Genomic DNA, 22,371 nt, shown 5'->3' with positions numbered 1-22,371 from the left:
AGTAATTAGTTATCCTCATCCATTTAAGCTCAGCCGTCCGGGCGCAAAGTAAAACTGTAATTGGGGAATCTGCCCTCCAACTGTGAGTATTCTGAGAAAACTAGAAAAACCAGGGCTTTTTTCTTTCAGCCGTGCGGCTACGGTCAGAAGACGTTCAATGAGTTATTTCTGTGAGGTTGCGACGTTTCAAATAGCGCGGCCCTGCCGATAACGTAATCAGGTGATTAACTTAATCTCTGCTGCCACTGAAATACTGCGCGAGACCGAGACAGTGTAGTTAAGTGGAAATGTACAGAATTTTCGCTAAGATCGTCGCTGTATAAGGAGGCCACGGCGCCACGAACTAAAACAAAACACTTGCAATTCGCCCTATAGTAATGCATACTTTTTTCTCTGCATTTTTGTGCATTCGAAACGTCCAACGCCTAAAATGAATTCGAATCCGCTACCTCACGCTTCTGGGTAGAAGATAATCGTCCAGCGTTAACGATATAGCCGAGTCAACCAAATATGCAGCCTGTTTGAAAAGGTAGTTTCAAAATAGAGAGAGAGAGAGAGAGAGAGAGAGAGAGAGAGAGAGAGAGAGAGAGAGAGAGAGAGAGAGAGAGAGAGAGAGAGAGATTTTGTGGAGCACGAAGTTCGAAAGAGCGAGCGGATCTCCAATATTTCTCCAACAGGTAATTGAATGGGATAAGGCTGGACAGAGAACAGAAGAAAACCCACAAGTCCGAAGAGGTTTGTAAAGATGACACATTGTGCTGCAAAAACGCTCGCTCAGAATGTTAAAAATAAAAAAAAAAGAGTAAGAAAAGAAAGGACAGCATGCAGACTTGGAAGGAGGCCCTTATGAAGAAGCACGCAGGGCAACGTGCACGTACACTGCAATGAGCAGCTTAGCTAGGACACATTTTTTGGTGCGGAGGATGGCTGTCGTAAATTATGCGATCGCCTTTGTTTGAACGCCGCGGACTATAAGGCGCGAGCGCATATAAGTCACACGCGGGCATTCGAACGCGCCTTGGCGGGAATATGGCTCCGCGCCATTAACTTTATTCCCCGAACTCCTTCCCATGTTTACCCTCTGAGGGAAGTAATTTGCATTCTTAAAACCCTTCGCTCGGAGCCGGACACTCTCGAGTTTTGCGTGGTGCGTCTGGGGACGTGTGCAGTTGCGTTCTTCAGCTGAGAAACATTTGATGAACAGTCGCCGCCGCTATAGAGACGACCTAAGCCGATTTATAGTCTCAAGGAGAAATCCTATACGTCGGAACACATTTACAGACTGTATGCTCTCGCGGTCAGCATTACCTGCAACAGACGGGGTGTGATTATAGGAGCCAGCATACAAAGAACAGAGTTACCAGAAAAAATAAGGCCCCCCCTCCTCCCCCCCTCAAAAAAAAAAATCGTCTCGCTGCAAAACAAAAATGAGTTGTTAAATAAACATTATTTCCGGTTAGCTTTACGTGTAAGCAACCAGCGTTTAGTCAGCGCTAGCGGTCACCTCAGTGAGTTCAATGATTTCTGAATTACGATACGTTCAGTTTCTTTCGGCAGCCACTTTACTGTCTCTTTTATCATTTTGTTGTTTTCTTCAACATTTTTCACCATGTTCAGGCGTTTGCTTATTGTTATCAAGTGACTGAGAGGGAGGGCAGTTGGAGGCTAAAGGAATAGAATGTGTAATTCCGAAACGGCGCACTCGACGAAGCATGCCGGCTTACTCAAAACGATTATCAGAAAGCGCAATGCTCGTGCTGCCCCGATAAGCTATGTCCTCGAGTCTTGCGTCCTTTGCCTCCGCTGAAAAGCAGCCATGTCTATGCAGAATGACCGCTCGGCACATCACGCCGTACTAAACGACTAGCGGAATATCGAGGCACCGGAATTAAAAAAAAAACAGTAACTAAAAAGTACACGAATACAGCTCGGTTAGCGCCGAGGATCGTGACTCTTAATATTCATCAGTGAACGTAGGGAAAATGGGGAGGAGTAAGGGGCAGATTAGCCCCAGTTAAAGTTAAACTCATGTGCCGATTTTTGATCAAGCGTCGAATGATACCGGGAGGGGGGAGGGGAAGATTAGCCCCAGTTAAAATTAAACTCAAGCACTTGAAGGAACCCGTGTGCCAATTCTTGGTCAAGCGTCGAATGTTACTACTTCGGAATAACAATGTGAATTCCGCATTTCACTGCTCACGTAATAGTCGGTCCGAAATGCATCATCCTTTAAGTTTGGATTCTCTTCGCGCATTGCGGTTCTTCGCATTATGTCTAATAATGTAGCTTTATGGGAAACCTTCTGTCTATACCACTCCTGCAATGTGCCAATTCATGGGATAGCAGTATTTTTAAATAAATAAATTCTTCTATCAAGCCTCCACTTCCCACAAAACTGACTCGCCTTTGTCGGAACAGCTTTGCGTATACGGCATAAATGAGAATCCTCAAACAAGCGCGTTTCGGTCCTCCAACAACACGTCAAAGCTGCTTACAGCGTATATATATATATACTTTCGCAACTTTTTTCTCGACTCACTAATTACGCGAGCCCCACAGTATATTTATGAACATTATCAAGGGCTAAGAAGAACTCTCTATAGTCAGAAAACGTCAGATCCACTCCCCGGGCACAGCCAGCATGCGTGTGTAGAGTGCGTAGAACTCACTCTCCGGAGCTGCTAGACAGCTTCGTTAGGTCCAGCCAGGAGACCCCTTCCGCTCTACAAGACCCTCCTCTCAGAGGCTGCCACCTCAAACAGGCAAAACGAGAGCGCACAAGAAAGACGTGTTTGGCCTAAAGCCGCGAACCAGTCTCCCGTGGAGGCGTACAGCGCCCCAAGTGGCCGGACACGCCACTACAGTCTAAGCGTGTAAATTTCCACATTGCAGACCACGCGCGCGGAGACACAGCGAAGAGGCGACGAGCTGAGGACGCAGCCAACTCAAAATGATAAAGCTCAAAATAAAGCGCAAGAGGTGGAAAAGAGCGTTGACCGCAGAGGCGAAGCCAGGCAGCAGTCCGGAAGGTAATAACGTTAAGCACATTAGGGGCAGCATGCGCCAATCGATATTGGCTTCCCCGACCAAACCGCAGCACTCTTTTGCACACACAGACACTTTCGGCGAAAAAGGTTCCGGCCGCCATCCCTCTCGAAGCCAAGCCACCCCCCTTAACAACCACTACTCGAGTCTAGCCGTGTCCAACGCCATCGCACTGAGCAACGACGGGCTCGCAAAAAATAATAATATATATATATTAAAAAGCACTGCGTAAGTAATTCGTAAACAAAAGAAAAGGTTTCGGAACCCGTCCTCCCAAAGGACTTCGTAGGCTAATAAGGTCCGAAGAATTAGGAGGTGAGGTAAAAGGGGAGAGGGGGTGGGGGGAGGGGGGGGGGGTGCGAAAGGTGTGGCCGGTTGCTGCTTCCTATAACCAGGTTAAAGCTGTTGTCACCTTTCTTTCTCGTCTGCCTCGGTTAAGCCGGCCTGCACCGCCGTCTAAACGCTGCTCTGGTCAGCAAAGTCATCGAGAAGCAAAGAAGCCCGGGACAGTTATTGTTGGCCAAAGGGCCGCCGTTGCAAGGACAGCGCATTTGCATGCGAGCACCCGACCATCCGCCTCACAAGCCCAGGAGCCGCGGATGCGACAACTTGTCGTCGTCCCCGTCGTCGTTGCGTAGTCGTCTCTGCTCACGCCTTTTTTTACCCCCGTCCTCATTCCCCGTTCCCCTTCAGAGAAGTTTCCCCTTCTGTGTTTTCGCAACGTCGCGTCGTGCGGACTCGTATGCATAAGCCTGTTATTTTGGCGGCCAGCGGGGCTGATGCATCGTGTAAGTAGTAAGTACGTGGAAGCCACAATGAGCGCCATCTATGCAGATTGCGTTGGTTGCGATGTTGTATAAACGTAGACGCAACGCCAGCGGAGCAGAAAGAATCCTTAAAATGCAGCCAACTCTGGCCTCCGGGTGGGATAGAGGGGTTTTTCTTTCGCCTGCCGGTCAGCGTCCGAAGCATTCCTAATTATGTCCCCTTGGAGGCAGCGGAAAGAGGCGCGAAGCGCCGCTGCTGTCGCCGCGTGCAGCAGGGCCTCCCCTATTCCCCATTTCTTCTTGCGCTGTATGCCACCTGCACTTGTCCATTTCCCGGGCTTGCTTTCGCAATAACGAGAATTCGTAATAAGCAGGGTCCCCTTCAGAAAGTTCCCTCAACTGTCTCACTGACACTGAGGGACCACTCGCGCCATGTTCCGGCCTGCCTGAGTGAAGCTCGACTTACTTCTGATGGCGAGGGTTTTGTACGCGTGGGAAGAGAGGCGGGGGGGGGGGGGGGGGGGGGGTCGAGCGAGCCGATGAACGGTTTGTCGGTCGAATGACCTATATATGGTTCAGCCCACCGTGCAACTAAAAATAAAAAGGCAGCATTGTCATGCGGATTTGTCGTTTGGCCTGTGTGAATAAATGAGCGGTTACATAAAACAGTGCACCTAACCTTTTTGTTTTAATAATACAAGGACGGCTGTAAAGAGTTTGCTTATTGAATCATTGCGAGGTTAGTTCGTTGGGCTCATTGCTACAGACAAATGCAGTCGGTCCGAGCGTGCTACATCGCTATTTTACTAACAGGCGGCCAACAGTACATAAATAAATGGGCAGCCACACCTATATTAGCTCCTTCTTCTTACCAAAGGCGTAAAGTATATAACAACACCGCAATACTTAGCTTTAGAGATGAAGACACAATGTCGGGCAAACGCGCCGGCACCTTATCTGCGAAACGAGTCTTTTACCTCGACACACAATGCAGGGGGCACAGAAAAATGATCTCTGACTCGAAGGAACAAAAGTCAACGCTACAGCCGCGACGGAGGGAAAAGACGTCCAGCGAACGCGTGGTTTGTCTCGAGATACGGCGTGCAGTGGTCTTAGTGATGCTCCTCAGGGCAGGAGAAAACTTCGCAGCTTTTGTGTCGCGTTTCGTCAAGGGTATATCTCGTGCCGCACCGTTATACATGCCCAGATGTAAAAAGAGGGGCTCATTTGCTTTGACTACGCCATCACAATAGACACAGGACCTGCACAACGAGACAGCTTTGGGACGCTCCGCAATCTCTTTGTATACTCAGCGCAGAATCGTAGTGGAATTCGTATTCGGCTTTGTGTGGAAAACTTTCCCATTTTTCAATTTCCCTTCCTTTTCGGAGTCGCGGGAAGGATGTTTTCCCATCTTCAAGGCGGGCACATAATGTTATGACTGTAAATCTGGAGAAAAAGAAGGTAATGCTAACGCGAAAGTAGCCAAGGCTACGCGATTAGAGCGCCGAATCATTTGTCCCCTTTTCTGTGTTGGCCACGCTCCATCTACACTCAACCCAGATAGTTTTCTGCGAAGCCCTTAACTGCACTGTTCGCATCACAGCCACTGGGCTAAGGAAAGTTAAGAACAGAAATAAAAAAAAAGCCATTCTCTCCAGAGCGAACAATTAGCAGGGCATAGCGTAAATCGCCTCCTAATCGAGACGCTATAGCGTTAGCACTGTTTTCTCTCTGTGCGACTTCGGCGACGATGTACCAAGCGGAACGCAACGGAAACGGAAACGCAGTCATCCGCTTTTAAATTCAGAGCGCGAAGCTAGACGCGCCGCTTCGCTACGCTAAGATCCAAACCGTACGCACTCACTGAGCACGGTGTTTGTGACGCAAACCACCACCGGATCGAGTCCGACTGAATGTGCGGGGAGGCACCGTCAAAATGCGGGAGGGAGCCCGGTTCACCGTGGTTGAGTCGGTAAAGCCTCTTGCGCCTTTCCGATTCCCCGTTCCCGTTTTCAAGAGTGAGCATCGTGCGAACCATTAACTTCCATGAGGAGGGGAGCTCGACCGGATTGCGCAATGTAACGCACCCCTTTCCCCCTGAATTAGCCTTCAGTTCTCTTCGACAGACAGAAGGAAAGAGAGAAACAAAATAGAGATATTGTGTTGGGCGACAACCGTGGGGGGGGGGGGGGGGGGGGGGGTTCGAAGCTTGTGACACGCTTGGACGAGCGTGAAGACGGCGACCGGCGCAGATTCACTTTCCGAACCATTAATAAGTATTAGTTCCCGTAAATATCCAGTCGCGCCGAGCGTCGACGAAAAGTTTCGACAAACCGACCCGCTTCCCTTCTCGTCGCCCGAGCGAACGACGCCCATACGAGTGAAAAAGGATTCGCGGAGGAAAACACACACACACACACAAACACACACACACACACACACACACACACACACACACACACACACACACACACACACACACACACACACACACACACACACACACACACGCAAACGCACACACGCACACGCACACGCACACACACACACGCACACACACACACACGCGCACACACACACACACACACACACGCGCATACGTATAAGGAATGCGGCCACACAACGTTCGTGTGTATCCGGCTATATCCTTGCGAAGTAAACGACGGTGGCTTTCGCCGCAGTCTCGTCTCGTCGCACACGGCGTCGTTGTCCAGTTACGCGTCGTCTCTCGCACCGCGAAATCTCCCTCGCAAAACTGCCGAAATCCTTTATTTCAGTTCTTTGGTTTCTTTGTTTCACGCAGCGAAGTTTGGTACCCCACCGCACCGTGCGGACACGGGGCTCAGAGTCCTAGCTGTGTATACCTCGAACGACTACGATCTGCTTTGTGGGTGTGTGTACATCTCCTCCCTGCAATCCTCTCTCCTCCTCCGCGCTCGGTCCACTTTATAGTTTGGCGTGCTCGTGGGAGGACGAGACCGCCCGCGCGGCCGAGCAATTTGCGCGGATTAGCGCCCCTCTGAGCATCGGTCGCACGCGAGACACTCGTGTTGCGTGCAGTGCGTCACGGGCTATGCAAACTTGTCTGAGCCTGAGCAGTGCTGAATCTTTCCCGAAGCTGAAGGAGAGTGTGTAAACTGCCGAACGCTCTTTTGTGCACAAACGGTCAGGGACGTAGGCGGTGTCGCCCGAAGATCGCAAAAATTCGATTCCCAACGGTTTTCTGCCCGCTGTGGTGGCTCAGTGTTTGATACTCTCAGCTGCTGCGCCGGAGCACCCGGGTTCGAATCCAACCGCATTTTGATGGAGGTGAAACGCAAAAAGGCATCCGTGAGTTATGCGATGGCAGATCACGTAAAGGATCCCCAAGTGGTCGAAATTACGCACCCTTCTTCTCTGTTTCTCATTTCACTCTCGCCTTCCTCCCTACCCTTACGGCGCGGTTCAGCTGTCCACCGAGAAGCGCAACAGATACGGCGTCGTTATTTTGCTATAAATCAAGCTAAGTTTTACACCATTTTATACTTTTCTTTTTTCATGGAGATTGCGCGTGGGAAAGTTAACTGTGTGCCACGCCACTTTGTCTGTTGGAACTGTCAACGCGATTCCTATGCGTAAGTGGTAAAGTACGTAAACAAAGATTTCAGTGCGTGCGACCGGCCGGTTACTGAAGACACGTACAGTCCTCGACTGAACTGATAAAAGAAAGACAGACAGAGGAAAATGGAAAAATAAGCGGAGTGGAGACTGCTGCCAGAAAACAGCGCGATGCCTGCCTACTACAAGAAAGAGGGAGAAGGAAAACGAGGCGGGCAGACATAAGGAAAGAGGCAAATTAGGCACTTCTTGGCGGAATTCAAAGCAAGAAAGACGCGGGAAAACGAGCGCCTGCGGAGGTAAAAATTTTTGGTGATGATTTGCGTACAGCGTTGAAAAAAGCTAAACTCAGTTTCAGTTATGCTTACAAATAGCCGGGTGGCACTCACGAGTCACAACGCTCTTTGTGCCTCACGACACATACTGCACGCAATCTCGGAACTAAATTCGGACATGGACACGGCGGCCCTGAGATGCTGCACGGTGGCCGCGCCAGCGGGTCCGTGCTCCGCTTTCTATTATTGGCGACGCGGAAGGAGAGCTTAGCTGAAAAACAGACATAGGTGCCGCCCGAGGATTACGTCTTCGGCTGTGCTTCTCGCAAGGTGGTAATTAAACGCGCGGAGCGCCAACAGCTGCCGACGAAACACAGGATCCCCTTACAGTAACCTAAACCGGAACGAAATCGCAGCATACGCGCAGCAGTGGTGTGGCGGTAGTGGACAGTGTCTTATGAAGCGTGTAGAACTGCGCATAGCTATGCACGCACAAACGCACACGGACTGTTTTAGTTGCCTATGCGGGTCGGAACGCTCGCCATTATCTTACTCGGGTGTTTGAAAGTCTGTTTGCTAGGCACGGACGGACAGGCGGGGCAGCGGGGCAGCGTGTACCGTATGTATATGTGTAATATATGCAACTACGTTCTCAATTCTACGCGTGTGTTTATAGGGGTAACGCTATCGAATCTTAAGCACCAATCACATAGATATCGCTATGCAAATACTGCCTTCATTGTTTTTTTATATCTGCAGTAAAGCAAATTAACGAAGAAACTTAAAAACAAAAGCGAGAAGATTCTGCGACTGTGTAGCGCTATACATGGTTGACAGTGAGCGCTGTCCGGTAAATGGGACACTTTGCACGCATTCGATCTCTGAGCTACTTGTTCGAACGGAAGGCACCTTTTTGGCAGCTCGTGGATTGTAGTAGTAGTTGTTATATTTAATATAGTGTATTGGGACCGAAGTTCTTGGAAGTTCCTGACTGAACTTCTGCTCGACGCCAGTGAGCTATAAATAGCAATTACGAGAATACGAAGATTGTACTCGTGTCACAAAGTAAACGCTTTCTCTCTTTGCCCCTCCACTTCATCAACGCGCACAGGGGAAACCTAGCGAAAAAATCGTATGAGTCCCAATACCCTCACGAGATTTCTCATACTTACCTCATACTAAACTCATACAAATCTCATACAATCTCTTATATTTCTCATATTTTGAATAATGTTTGTATGAGATGATATAAGATTTATACGAGTTTGGTATGAGAAACCTATATGAGATTTTGTGACTCATAGGATTTTTTTCATATAGCAGGAATATCAAGGATAGTTCAACAGCCGAACCGCACGCATATACTCAGCTGCATCTGAAAGTCCTTTTGTACTCCTCTGGCAGGGTTTAATCGTCCCTGAACTGGATTCCCCCGCATGTTACTTTTGAGCAAAGAACGAACCCTTCGTGCAACAAGGCCGCCAGACGATGCGCAATACAGGACTAGACCGCGATTCCCCTCATTCTTTCACTCTCTCCTTTTCTTTGTTCCGGATTCTTAACGTTGTTTACAGTGGTCGACAAAAAAGCCCCTTTTCTCCACAGCCGTAGTGGATTTTTTTCTCTTGCAGCTAAGCAAAGCACGTCGCTACGAGCAGAAGCAATAAGAGTGGAGACTCGGGGCATCATTGTTGGCGAAGTATATCCACAGCTGCTCAGGAGCTGTCCTCCGCCAGAGAAGGAACCAAGGGAAAGAAAGAGGCAAAGAAAGAAAACGCGCTGGCCTTTGGCGATGCAGCTGCGCAAACAGCCTTCTTCCCCGCACAGCTCCCGCGTCCGGCGGCGCAGCGTCCGGGGTCAATGTAACGGAGGTCTCTCTCCGACGTCGCACGGACGCGCTTCACTTCCGGTCACCTCGCGCTATTTGCCTTGTTCCGAACTTCCATGTGTTTAAAAGCCGCGTTAAGCGGTGGACGTGTGTGCCTTCTCGCGGTGCAAGTGCGCGACGCTGTGCAGCGTGTAGGCTGGCGCCACCTCGCCTGCAGACTCGGTTGCCTACTTTCGTGAGGTAATAATGACTCATCTCAGTGACACTGCTGCACACACACAAAAAAAAAACTATTTAAAGCAGCGAATTGATAGTCTTTTTGCCTTGCATTAGCCGCCCACTGCTGATCGGTCACCGAATTACGGAGAAAATCCTCATTAACTAATTAATTAATTAATAATTACAATTATTAATTAGCTGTTCTGATAAGACAACTATGTGCTGCAGTGGAATCGGAACGGAACGCCATGGACAGTGACGTATATCACGGCTGTGTGTCTCCGTATTCTCAGCCAAACTGCAGCGTACAGAGCAAGCGCAGAACCGACATGGGACCTCGAATAAACAAAAATGCGTTCCTCGAATGCTACCCATCAATGCTATTCTACCGTAAGAGGCACTAATTTTGTGAGATCGTGGCTCCAGCGGAGGGGAAGGAGGGGGCGGGGCTGAAGAGGCTGGCGCGCCGATGGCAACGAGGAAACGAGGAAGACAACTTGGAAGCGTCGGGTCGTCGACGAAAAGGGGGAGGAGGGGGCGGAGCTGAAGAGGCTGGCGCGCCGACGGCAACGAGGAAGACAACTTGCAAGCGTCGGGTCGTCGACGAAAAGCAGAATCATAGTGCAGTCCCTTCTGCGCGGACATGTATTCCAGTCCGTTAATATAGTACTTCTTGTTTTGCTGCGGAATGTCATTGTCTATTTGTTGTCAAAACATTACGAACCAAGTTTAAGGTTGTCCCACATGTGCGAGACAAGTTCCTATCACAACACGCCCTTACAAAGAGCCACAAGACACCGTCGCGGTAATTGTGACAGCGATCGAGGTACGCAAAGTCAAAAAGACAGTGCTACATGTTAAAGCTCAAGTCACCGACGTGCAGCGGAAAAATGGACGACGACACAAAAATATCTTGTTCGTATTCACATTCGGCTCGCGAAGTTGCCTCACTTGTCAGAGGCGATGCCCGGGTTCCTTATACGGAGCCGTACGGAGAAACTGGAAAAACTGCGACGAAGGGCGTTGAGAATCGTGAAAGCTGAGACCAGCGACAGAAGTGCAATGCCAAGGATCCATCGGCATGGGGCAGAGAAAGAGGCATCCGGGATGCTTGCAATCATTAGGAAACGACCGCAAAAACACCGGGACGCTTGGAGCAGAAGCGTCGGTGAAACAGCTAACACACATTTGCGCAGTTAGATGTAGTACCGCTCGCACGAGGGAAATAAACAGCAAAAAGGCGAGAGAGTGAGCGAAGAGAAAGGGAGGGGGAATATGGGGCGTATAGTGTACAAAGCGCGGGTAGCTCCGGTCATTAGCCGCTTGGCGTCATCCCTCGCCGGCCCCATCAGCTCCGATGCCAAGCAGCACTAACGTATTACGCGTACACGCTGGGCGCTCTCATCAGATTGGGGCATAGCAAGTCGCATCCCGAAACAAGCAGCGCTTCCGACGACCGGAGCACGAAAGGACGGCCCCACGACGTTTTCCCTCCAAGATGAGCCGTTTCCCTCGCAAAGCCGGCCGAAAGCGCTCGCGAGGAAGTCAATAAGAGTCGACGGAAAGAAAGAGTGCAGCCCACGTCAGGAGCTGAGCAAGAGAGGCCGGAGAACCGGGGGGGGGGGGGGGGGGGGGGGGAGTCGCCGCTAATTTAGATACACGCGCTAGCGCGCGCTCCTCCTCCCTCGCTGACGCCCGTCGTCGCCGCTTCTGCAGCAACATCAGCTCCGTCCGGCGCTGCTGCTGATGCTTATGCCGGAGCGCTTCGCGATTCCTTGGGCCCTGAGAGAAGAGTCCCGACGGTAATTAACGAACTGAGCCCCGAGCCAGCCTCAACAAACTCTTCTTCGACGCTCTGAAAGCCCGTCTCCCCCCCTCATCTCTTCTCCTCGTGCGTGTTGTGATGCTCGCATCCCCACTTGCCAGCTCTCTCCTCCTTAATGAACTCAGGCCGCAAAACAAGAGCGCGCGTCCTGATGCTCCTCCGCCGAGCCGTTTCCCGCGCAAGAAAAAAAAAAGAGGGGGATGCGCGCAAACGCGCCGAACGAAAACAACGTTATAGCGTCGACGGCGTGCAGGGGGCGGGCCGAAAGTAGAAGGCAAGGCTTGAGGCCGCCGCAGCGGCCCCTTATCGCCAAAGCACTAACCCCCTCCTGCCACTACCAACAACAGCCACCCTTCTCTTCTTCACTTTCGTATACCTCCGCAGTCGCTCTGCTAAACAACACAAACAACAACCATGAGCACGGAGGGGGCTGAAAGAAAGGACGCTTGCGCGCGCAAGACAGCATGTGTATCGCATTCGGGAGAGTGAGCAGGGGAAAGAGGAAGATAGGGAAAGAGGTAGAGAGGCAAATGACGTCCGCGTCTAGCGCGTACACAAGTACGCACGCGTGATTGTTGTGCGTATATACACAAACAAGGCATCTAAAACGCGCATGTCCCTTGTCTCCCATCCCCTTGCCTCTCTCACCCTGCCGGGCTTCTTATCACGCTTCAGAGGCGGCGCTGTTCATCATTGGGAGCGATCATCTGCCGCGCCCTCTATAACCGTGGCAGCGATCATCGCCACACGAAGATAGAAAGAAGAGAGAGGAAAAAAAAAAGAATAACGAAACGAAGGAACATACCGGACCCTCTCGCTTGATTTGAGGTTCTTCCCTTCCTTGGCAGGTTTCGGCCGCGTTTAGCTCGCATACGCGGACCGCATCGCGAGTCATCAGCGTGTCCTTTAAACAGAGCGCCTCTTCGGCCATGCGAGAAAACAGCGCCCGCTATCCGGCCCCGGAATTAATCGCCCCCAGAGCGCACCCGCTTCGGCCCGAATCAACGAGACAAAGATTTAGTGACGCTTCAAGAGCAACAACAACTATAACCGGAGCGCTGTGTGTGTGTATACTAATGACCGGCATTCAAAACAGCGGTAACAAGAAGAAAGCGGACTGAGAAAGCTGGCCAGGGTTCCGGCAGGATAACGGTTAGAGAGTGAGGGTGGCGTCAGCGCGAACGAGAAGACGCCGCCACAAAACACGATTAAGAGACTCGCAAAAGATCTGCCGATGTTATTTGCTTTCTATTTTAGTGGGGGCGAAACGCGCGAGCGTCAGTTGCGGTACCGTGTTCGACTCTCGCGATGCAATGCGCTTTCTTTCGTCGGCGCGTCTGTTTCTTAGTTTCTACTTCACCGGAGCCAAATGCTGACCGCACTGTAAAGAGTATTCGAAGCTGTATACCTCCGCAGTTTTCACGCAGCTATTTTTTAAAGATCATTGCTGCTATTTATTGGCGCCGGCGACCTAAATAGCGAGACGATAGCGTGCGACCAGCATCATAGCGTGGCTGTCCGCTGGCCGTCGTCAATAGACATTTAGTTTGCCGCTGTCGCTTACCGCTGCCGTCTACCGATACCGCGCGCCGTCAGCACCGCATGCGCTGACTGGTCCCTGCGTGCGGAGTCCACCGGGATTTGACAGGAACGTGGCGCCATCTGTCGTCCTCTGGGTGATCTGCGCATGCGTACTGACGCTCGCGCGGTAGCGGTAAACTAAAGGTCTCTAATGTGACCAGCAGCTTAACACTATAGTTGACGTCTATCCACCAGGCTTTCACGAGGCTGTATCGCTTTAACGTGACCACTTTCCTAAATATGCTCATGCTCCTCTCCCGTACGTTGTACTGCTTGGCGTGTTCGCATTAACTTAGGACAATGAGCGTTGCTCGATGCGGCTTATCTCGTGAGCAATTTCAGAGATCGCAGCAGCGAACGCTCCCAGCATCTTCCTGTCTTTATCATTCTTCTCGCTAATGGGGAATGAAGGAGAAAAAAAAAAGCACATTGTTTACGCGCCCTCATAACGCTATATTGGATGCAAGCTGCGTCCACTGCTAGCTTCTATTTAGTTGGTGTAATTTCTCTCCAACCTATGTAATGGCGTCGTTTGCTGAGAAGATTGGGTTTTCTTTTGTGCCGTTGAGGAAGATAGGCATTCTGAGAAAAAATGGAATGCGCAGTCGTGGCGTACGACCACATAACCGAAAAGCGATAATGACAGCACGTTAAAAGAAGATGCCAGTACGCGCAGTCACCACTCTTGTTTCTTTTTTCGCTTTTCGAAGCTCCCACGACGCGGCAATCATAACGCGCGTAATGATCGTTGAAATATATTTCTCCAAGTACAAATGTTAATGAAAGAACAGTAAAAGAGAAAAGTGTAGCCCTACAAGTTTATCTTAGGAGCCCTTGTAGAAGCGTGGTATGTACGTTCAAGCGAATGGTGAAACGTGTGAAACAAATTAGGATTTTTTTTTCTCCAATCACAGACAACGCCGTTCCGCGCATTGGGGAGAAATAAGTACAAGTCCACACGAGCCTTCAAATTAATCCACGGTTTACGTGTTACGACTCTGTGCATGCTATTGAGCGTTTATATTTTTTATAAATCTTCGACAGCCATGACACCTGCCAACGTGCATCCACTGCCTCTCTATTTTGCTTCTTTCCATCTGTGTACATGCAAATCCTCACTAGATGTTTTATTTTACTTTATTTCTTCTTCTTCAGTATTTCCTTCTACACCTCCAATCTCTCTCTTCCTTTCCTCCGGCTTGCAGACATATATATATCAGGTCGATGACACTGAATGTCCGTGCTATCTGCTGCTCCCTATCCCCTCTACCCCCAGTATGTAAGCTTTCATTTGCCCTTCTACCTTCTCCCTATCTAGGGGAGTGCTGGCTGGCCACAAAATCCCTAAAATTGCGCCATTTGCCAACAACTTCCGCGCATTCCGCCAGATGGCCCCCAGTTCCCTGGCTGCCGCGCGTGCCGAGACAAGACGCCAGACCTCTCCGTAGAAGAGGTGCTGCTCCTCCAGAAATCACGGCTCGCTTTCCCGCAACGCTGTGCAACCCGGGGAAGAAATTAGCGCGGCGCGAAAAATTATCCTAATTAACGAAGGCGCCAGAGACCAGGCGGAAGGTGGCTTTGCTGCAGAACACCAGCGCTGAGCAAGGGCCAAGAAGCCGTGCCGCGGCGCAGCACAGGCGGATAAGCCCATCTCTCCGCATCGCCGTTTTCTAAATGAAATTGCACGACTGCCGCCCCGTTTGGACTCGATAAACGGCGCGCCGCCTTACACCGCATGCACTTAGCCGAGAAGCCGTTAATACAATTTAGTCAGGGAGTGGAGAGGCGGACTCGGCTGCAAGAAAACCCAAGCCGCAAGCGATCTCCTTTTAATCTTCTAATTAGCGCATTTTTACGCCCCCGAGGCATGCAAGTGAGATACTGCGGCAGAGGGCTCTGCGTTTGATTCAACAACCACCTGGCCTCCTTCACCGAGTATTGGGACCACGGTATCGCCATAGATGCAAACGTTTCCGCATTCCGTTCCTCATCGAGGACAGATATAGAACCCCCGAACCTCGAATCCAGAAAATCAGACATTCAAAAAATAAAATAAAGAAACGCCCAGACGGTACAAATTCACTGCATTTACGAAGTTTACGCAACAAATGGTAAGATGAGGTAGTCGCTGATATGAAAGTGACGTCAGCCGCCGCCACCCTGTTATCAAGGTTGATTCCATCGTGGACGCGGCCACGCGCAGTCAGCTCTTCCACAGTTCAGCGTAAGAAAGCTCCGAGAATTTATTTACGATGTATTAAATTTTGGTTTAATACCAAAACCTGATATTTTGTTGCGGTGGGAAATATACGTACTTTCATTTTACTCTCATGCGCAACCTACTTGCGCTGAAAGCGATTTGAGGAAAACGTTGCGTCACAGGTACGAATGCGTATTATATTTTACTTTCCAGAAACCCACATTTTCTAATAATTACAATCGATAATAGAGTATAATCAATAGCTGTTGCTGCACTGCAGGAGAGCGGGGCATTCCGAAACCTGCTGGACGTGCAAGAACGCCGCTCGTTCATGAAGGGAAGGAAGAATTCACAAACTATTAGTTTTATATATATATATAACGCGTGCCTGAAACCCACTGAATGTATGTGAAGAGCACGGTTACGTCACATGCATAATACAAGGATTGCATGTACACAAAAAAGTTGACCTCAATAACTGTATTATGACGGGCGCGTCGCATGCGACGTCCGCTCTGAAAGCGGATGATTTACAGTAAAGAACGCCATCCGGACTATTCTCCCTTTCATCAAAGCGAACTTTATTAAAAAGAAAAAAAGAGGGGGGATGAGGGCATGCACACAAAAAAAGCTATGAAGTGCAACACAGGAGCACTATAATATAGGCGCAGCAGCTATAGAGTGATGTGGATGACCGAATCGAATGCCCGACGCATCTAGGTAACCCCGCGTTATATACAATGTTTAAAAAGAACGCGAAATATCATCCGCTCTGATTCAGCGCTGGCGCCAGATTCGTCTATAGCGAAATGTGTGCGAGCAGCTTGCGTGACCCGAACCTGTGTGTACTTCCGCAAATGATCCAATTGGAATGCGTTCCGGTCATGATTCCAGAGCGCAGCATCGGTTAAGCTTACTGGTATCGCACAAATCACTTGACCTAGACGAGGCTTTGGGGCTACCGATCGGTCTTTGCCCTGCGCACTCCTATAACACAGCGGATCGCAATCGCCTTGTTGGACGTCTACGCACACAAAACAAACGGAGTCAATGATGGACGTATGTTCCGCAAGAAAACGAACACGGAGCTGATGCTTTAGAGATACATATGCTTGTCCGAAGTTGGTGCGTGTGTGGTGCTTCGATATTGGTGCAACCACCCTCATCAAAGTGGGTTGGTCGTGGTTGTACAAATTCCCGCCCTTTTATGCTTACGACTGTATCCAAGCAGTAAAATTCCGTTGTTTTTTAGCGTCGCACGAGGGTTATTTCTTCTCTTGAGGACACGCTCTTATTATGCCGGCTATTCTCTGCGAACTACGTACTAAGGCCGGTCCAACCAGCCACGCTTATTCAGTCAAAATGAACACATCAACTCAGTTAAATGCAGCTACCACATAAATATTTCCTAACTGATTTTTTTTTATTTATTATAAACAAAACTTAGCTAGAAAATGTATGTACTGTCCGAGTACAGTGCATCGCGTCGAGGAGAGCGAGTACGAAAAAAGTGTCCTGAAAAGGATACTCCGCCCCAGCGCACCCGTGTACGGCTCGGCAGACTGTAGCGCGCTGCCGCCGAGAGATGGCGCCACCGTACCAGCTGGAGCGGCATCTGCTGCAGATGCGGCCATCTCAGCAGTGCGCTTACAGGTCAATTTTATCGCGGAAGCTGCGTAGTCGGATAAGCAGCTGTCATTTTTCTCACGTCACCACACTCGCGAACCTGTTGTGTTTTTCCCATATAGTTGAAGTGCCCCAAATGCGTCGGCAGGTAGGTGTGTACGCCCGAGGGCTGTCGAACCGGGTGCACACGGTGCACTGTAAACATACAGGTAGGGGGAAAAAAAAGAAAAAAATCATTGTTCTCCGCAATTACAGCTCCACAGACCGCGCTTCTATTTGTGAGTTTGAAGCTGTCATAAGATGTCGGCGGGATCAGCCTTGCGGAATCTGCCAGCAATTGCTTCCCATTAGCGACACTAGGGTTAAGGCACCGATCAGTGGCCTGACAGATGTGCGTAATCACCCACAATAGAGAACTGCTGATGGCGTCATTTTCAGACCAGGTTATGAGTCTCGTAAAATTTTTAGAAGAAAATGTGAAGCCTCGTTATTTTGCTACATGCCTTGTTGTGCTGCAAAATTATTGTAAATACCATGTGCCTAACTGCCGCCCACACAATGTGAAAAAACAAAAAGATGCGCTGATTTTTAGTCGAACGTGCAGGAAGAACGGTAGGTAGCTACCAAGCACTGGGAAGATTGGTACAAATTACGTGGAAAACATAACGGGTGCACAACGACGAGCGGGAAAATGCTCGTGTAACTGTAATGGCAAAAAGAAAAAAAGACCCCAAATATTTCTACGGGAATTCAGCTTCTGAAGAAATTTGAGGAAGTTATCCTCATTTTCCCGAGTTGCTAAAGACGCACAAAAATTCGCGAACAGATGATACTTGCAAATATTTTAAGGACCCGCCCTCACACGCGGTTAGCACGAAGAGCTAAAGACCTGCCTGAAAGTACACTAGCCAGCGGTCACTTCCCCGCCTGTCTATAGAAAAGGACAACCAAAAATAATTTTTCTCAACGCTAGCGTGAGTAACTTACGGTTCTCTTTATACAAGGCTACATTTGAGCGGTGTCCACTCCGCTGACGATGGACAACAGCCTCGCGAAGACTGCCCATAAATCCCTGCGCGCAGCTTCAGGGCGGACAGCTGGGGTGCGCATGGAAGCGAGAGTGATATCTATTAAGCCTACAGGGAGGACAATGTGGTTTCCCTGCTGCTTTTGATGCTGCAGCCTTATCTGATATTTCAGACTTATCTCCTCCGTCCCTCTGGCAGCTTCTTTAAGAGACCACGGGTCAGCGTTTGCCGGACACGCTGTCGCAACCGGGGAGACGACAGTGCACGTTCAAAGCGGCCAATCTCTCGCAAACTACTCGCTGTCGCCGAAGGAGACCGCCGTAACACAGGGAAGGAAGAAGGCACGTGTTTTTTGTCCCCGGCTGCCAATCTCGAGTTAAATTGCGCGCGCGACTCCACAACCGACGATAAAGGGACGCTCCCCTGCGCCCTCTCGTTTTGACCACGAACTGTGCACTCCGTGGTGGTAAAACCGTTCAACGTAGACGCTACCGCTGATGGCAAGATATTTAGCGCGAGCCGAGCCTGGCGGAGTTCTTCACACGCCGTCCACGCTTGGTGTGTCGGCCAATCGCAGTATGTCGCGACAGCGAAACCGATCGCCAATCGCGAAGCGTTTTTAGGCGAGCGAACTCAATCATTGCCCCCTTTCTCCCTATTCCTTCCGCAACGGCTGAAGGGGTTCTCTTGATGTCGGCACGCTGCACGCATTTTCGATGGGACATGGTGCAGACGACTGAATCTTTTGCAGGCTCGGTGAGCCGACGAGGTTTGCGCTGCCGACGGAGGCGAAAGACGGGGGACCTGCCCTCCACGCATGGACAGGCCTTAAACAATAGCTTCCCCTCCAAGAAGTGCTGAACTTTCTATCTCTGCTGCCATAGGGTGACAAGCGGGACCGCCCCGGGGCTGCTTCTTTGCGGATAGCGGGTTATACTTACGTGTCTAGCTCCCCGTATTTACCGTCCACGTCTCTTATCGGCCCGGTTTTCCACAACGCCAGCGCTTGGCGAGCGAGCGGGGTACGTTCGCCTCGGGGTTGGAGCTCAAGTGGGAAGTAAGGGCGAGGGACTCGCGCACGAGTGCGGGGTGCTTGTAACGGTTCTCTCTGCGCGTCTCGAGGAGCGTTGCACTCTACACACAACGCCTCATTCTTGTATTCATTGTTATTTCTTCAGACATCCACCTGCATTGACTGACGTCATCAATACTCTTCGCGCTCTGCGTTTGCTGCAACCTCACGCACCGGGCCATCTGTCGATCTCGTCGGGTAGCGGGAAGCCTCTCAAGTTCAGCTGCCTCCATCAAAGTCTGAGGAGCTGCTCTGCGCCACGCGCCTCTGCTTTTGTGTTTTTGTTACTGTCTTTTATTTTTCTTTGCATGCTTAAAATTCTTAGCCACACTTTCAGTAAGGCTCCTTCAAGCTTTCTTTTCATTCTTATAGGCTTCCATTGCCGCATTGTCCATTAAGATAAACCGGCAAGCGAAACGCAAGAAGTGTCATGACACACACAAAAAAAAAAAAAAAAAACGCTGTAGGATATGTAGCGAGGACGAATGGCTTCCGGCTCGCCTTCACATTAACCAAAACATACGCTGTATACACTCAGTATATCACCTTGCAAGGTTACTCTCGCCTGTTCCAAATTCGCCGTATGAGTGGTGCAGAAAAAGAGCTGAACTTCATGACACTTAGAAGTAAAGTAAAGGAGAAAGAAAAGAATGAACGGGCGAGGAGAATTCCGAGGCCCACTCACTGTCATACGAAACTTTACGCGACGTAGGCAAGAATTTACTTTAACGACGCGTTGGAGCAAGCAGACTCCAAACCACTACCCCCTCCCCGTTCGTAGGTGACGCTGTTGTTGACATTCTTCTCCGCTCGAATGAAGACATTTTCACGGCACTCTATGGCTGGACGACGCCATTTTTGTACCGAAGTTAGTACGCAATCCGACGCCATTTTTGTACCGAAGTTAGTACGCAATCCGATGCCATTTTTGTACCGAAGTTAGTACGCAATCCGGAGAATTGGGACTCACCGAAAGTTCGAGAACCACTTGACGAGCTGCGCGGTGTTGTTCTTGTTGAAGTTGATGTCCGGGAAGTACATCTTGAGGATGGCCGAGCTCGGGTAGCGCACATAGAAGAACATTAGCTTGGCCTTGCGTAGGTGCATGGGCGTGAGCGTGCTGGTGTAGCCGCCCCCGCCGCCACCTCCACCGCCACCCAGCGACTTGAAGCCGGGCGAGTCCGAGGCGACCGAAGAATTGTCGCCGCGGCTACCTGTGTGGTTGGCTCCCTGGCTGCCGGGACCCCCTGGAAGGCCGGCGGACGCCGGACCGTGCGACGAAGGACCGCCGCCACCGTTGAAGTACCTGCAGCGAACCAATTCAGAACCAATTCAGCGAACCATCAGCGGCACCGCTGCATCCTCTGCAAAACTAACGCCTCTCTCATCTATCTCCCGTTAATAATCGGATTCAACTACGTGAAATTGTTTCAGTTAACTGCACTCATATTCAATTCGATCCTGCTTTGTTCTTTTCGGGCCTAGAGGTGGAACGAAACAGCTCGATTCGGAGCGATGTGCATCGAGGTGGTGCAATTTTTGGGGGTAAACTTAGCGTAACACAGAATAAACATCCAAGAAGGAAAAATAAACAGCTTTTAAAAGGGCATGAAAGAGACAACAAAGATAGAGCAAGGAGAACACAAGCTTGTGTTCAGTGATTTAATTAAATTTTCGCACTCTCTCACAGTCTCTTCATAATGCCTGCAGCCCTGCACTGTACAAAAGCGTGACTACGCGTAGTTTGGGAGTCGATGTTCCACGCTCACAGTTTGTCCAGACTTTATCTACAACAAAGTGTCGCGTTAGCGGCCGGGGATCTATTTTTCGCACATACACATGTTTTTCTCTCGGTAACATTCACGCTCCTCTCTCTCTATCTCTTTCTGTGTTTTTGGAGCCGCAAATGACTGGTCTAAAAGGGCCACATGTGGTGTCGGGACTGCAAAAGCGGGTTGGGTTGGGTTGTGGGGTTTAACGTCCCAAAGCGATTCAGGCTATGAGAGACGCCGTAGTGGAGGGCTCCGGAAATTCGGACCAGCTGGGGTTCTTTAATGTGCACTGACATCGCACAGCACACGGGCGCCTTGCTTTTCGCCTCCATCGAAAAGCGGCCGCGGCTATGCAGAAGGGCGTTGGGAAAGCTCATAGTTTACTTTTTCGGAGTCAATTTATCGCTGATACACCTTTGAGGGATGGTCAAAATAAGAACGTGAACACAATCGCCGAAGCGTCACCTTCGTGCTTTATATAGAAGAAAATCCAGTGGACAAAAAAGAAAAGGCAATAAAAATTCAGCCAAACATCGCGAATTCCTTTTGCGTGTTCCGCTGTTAACCTTTCTTTTTGTTATGGAGATACTCGCACAAGTCCCGCCTCATTGAGGGCAACGGTCGCGAATAAGAACCTTTCTGATACGTTCTGTTTGGTGTACATAAAACTTCTCTTTGTGGGCAGTGGTGATGCAATGATGGGTTTGACAAGCAGTAGCTAGCACAGTTGCCATTTATGGATGGTGACGATCGTTGTTCACTGCTTGCAGAATTAAGGCATGGAATTTCCAGTATATTTACCGCGCCCTACGGAAGATGGCAGCACAGGGAGATTAATTACTAGCGGCACATCACATGGATCGAGTTTAAGAAGCAGCAAGTTTAATTTTGTTCTCGCTCTCTCTCCGGGAAGATACTCTGTGGATCGACTGTACTCCTCCGAGTCACGGCGCAATACCAGTCTGCTTTGTTCGAGCTATACTGTATCGGCGCTAATAACTTTAGGCTATCGGCAAACTGCAGATCGATCAAAATCAAAGGACTATACCGCCGCCTGCACCGGCAGCACATTCTGTAGAGAGATCAGTTTTGCAACCGAGATGACATACGCCTACGCAAGCTCAATTAGAGAAACCTCGTTTCCTTGCGGACCACGCCGCAAATAAAGTTCGAGCCGAGCATGAGCTCGTATTAAGAGGCGACTCTATATAGGTCATGCAATAATTCCAATAATTCAATTACGCCGGGCACAATGGACTACGAATTGTTTATCGGTATAGCGAGAAAACCCGAGATAACGGACGGTGCTTGACGACAATGAATTGTGAACAAGGGCGCGAAGGTGGCTTCGCTGAAGATCCTTATTGTATATAGTTACTGACTGGAAAGCCTGCTAGCTGTGTCATCAGGCGCTATACATAACAAAACGAAGACGAATTGACAGACGGCCAGTCCAGCCACGAAGCTCGTGCGTACTACCCTTTTAAGCGATAGTTAACAATTACTGAACTCATGAAAACAATTGCTGGCATT

General features: G+C 49.9%; 1 protein-coding gene across 1 annotated transcript in view; it reads right to left on the bottom strand.

Annotated features, from left to right (window-relative positions):
* Positions 1-22,371, bottom strand: part of pros (homeobox protein prospero) — a 212,949-nt gene that overhangs the window by 10,454 nt on the left and 180,124 nt on the right. The window contains exon 4 of the mRNA XM_084582503.1: positions 20,037-20,372. Coding sequence (XP_084438629.1) covers positions 20,037-20,372 — 336 coding nt within the window. The remainder of the gene's footprint in view (positions 1-20,036; positions 20,373-22,371) is intronic.

Source organism: Amblyomma maculatum, chromosome 10 (genome assembly GCF_055883805.1).
Source record: "Amblyomma maculatum isolate TAMU_Amacu chromosome 10, ASM5588380v1, whole genome shotgun sequence".
Classification (NCBI taxonomy): Eukaryota; Metazoa; Arthropoda; class Arachnida; order Ixodida; family Ixodidae; genus Amblyomma; species Amblyomma maculatum.
The sequence above is the reverse complement of the archived record's forward strand: the minus strand, read 5'-3'. Positions and strand labels throughout refer to the sequence as shown.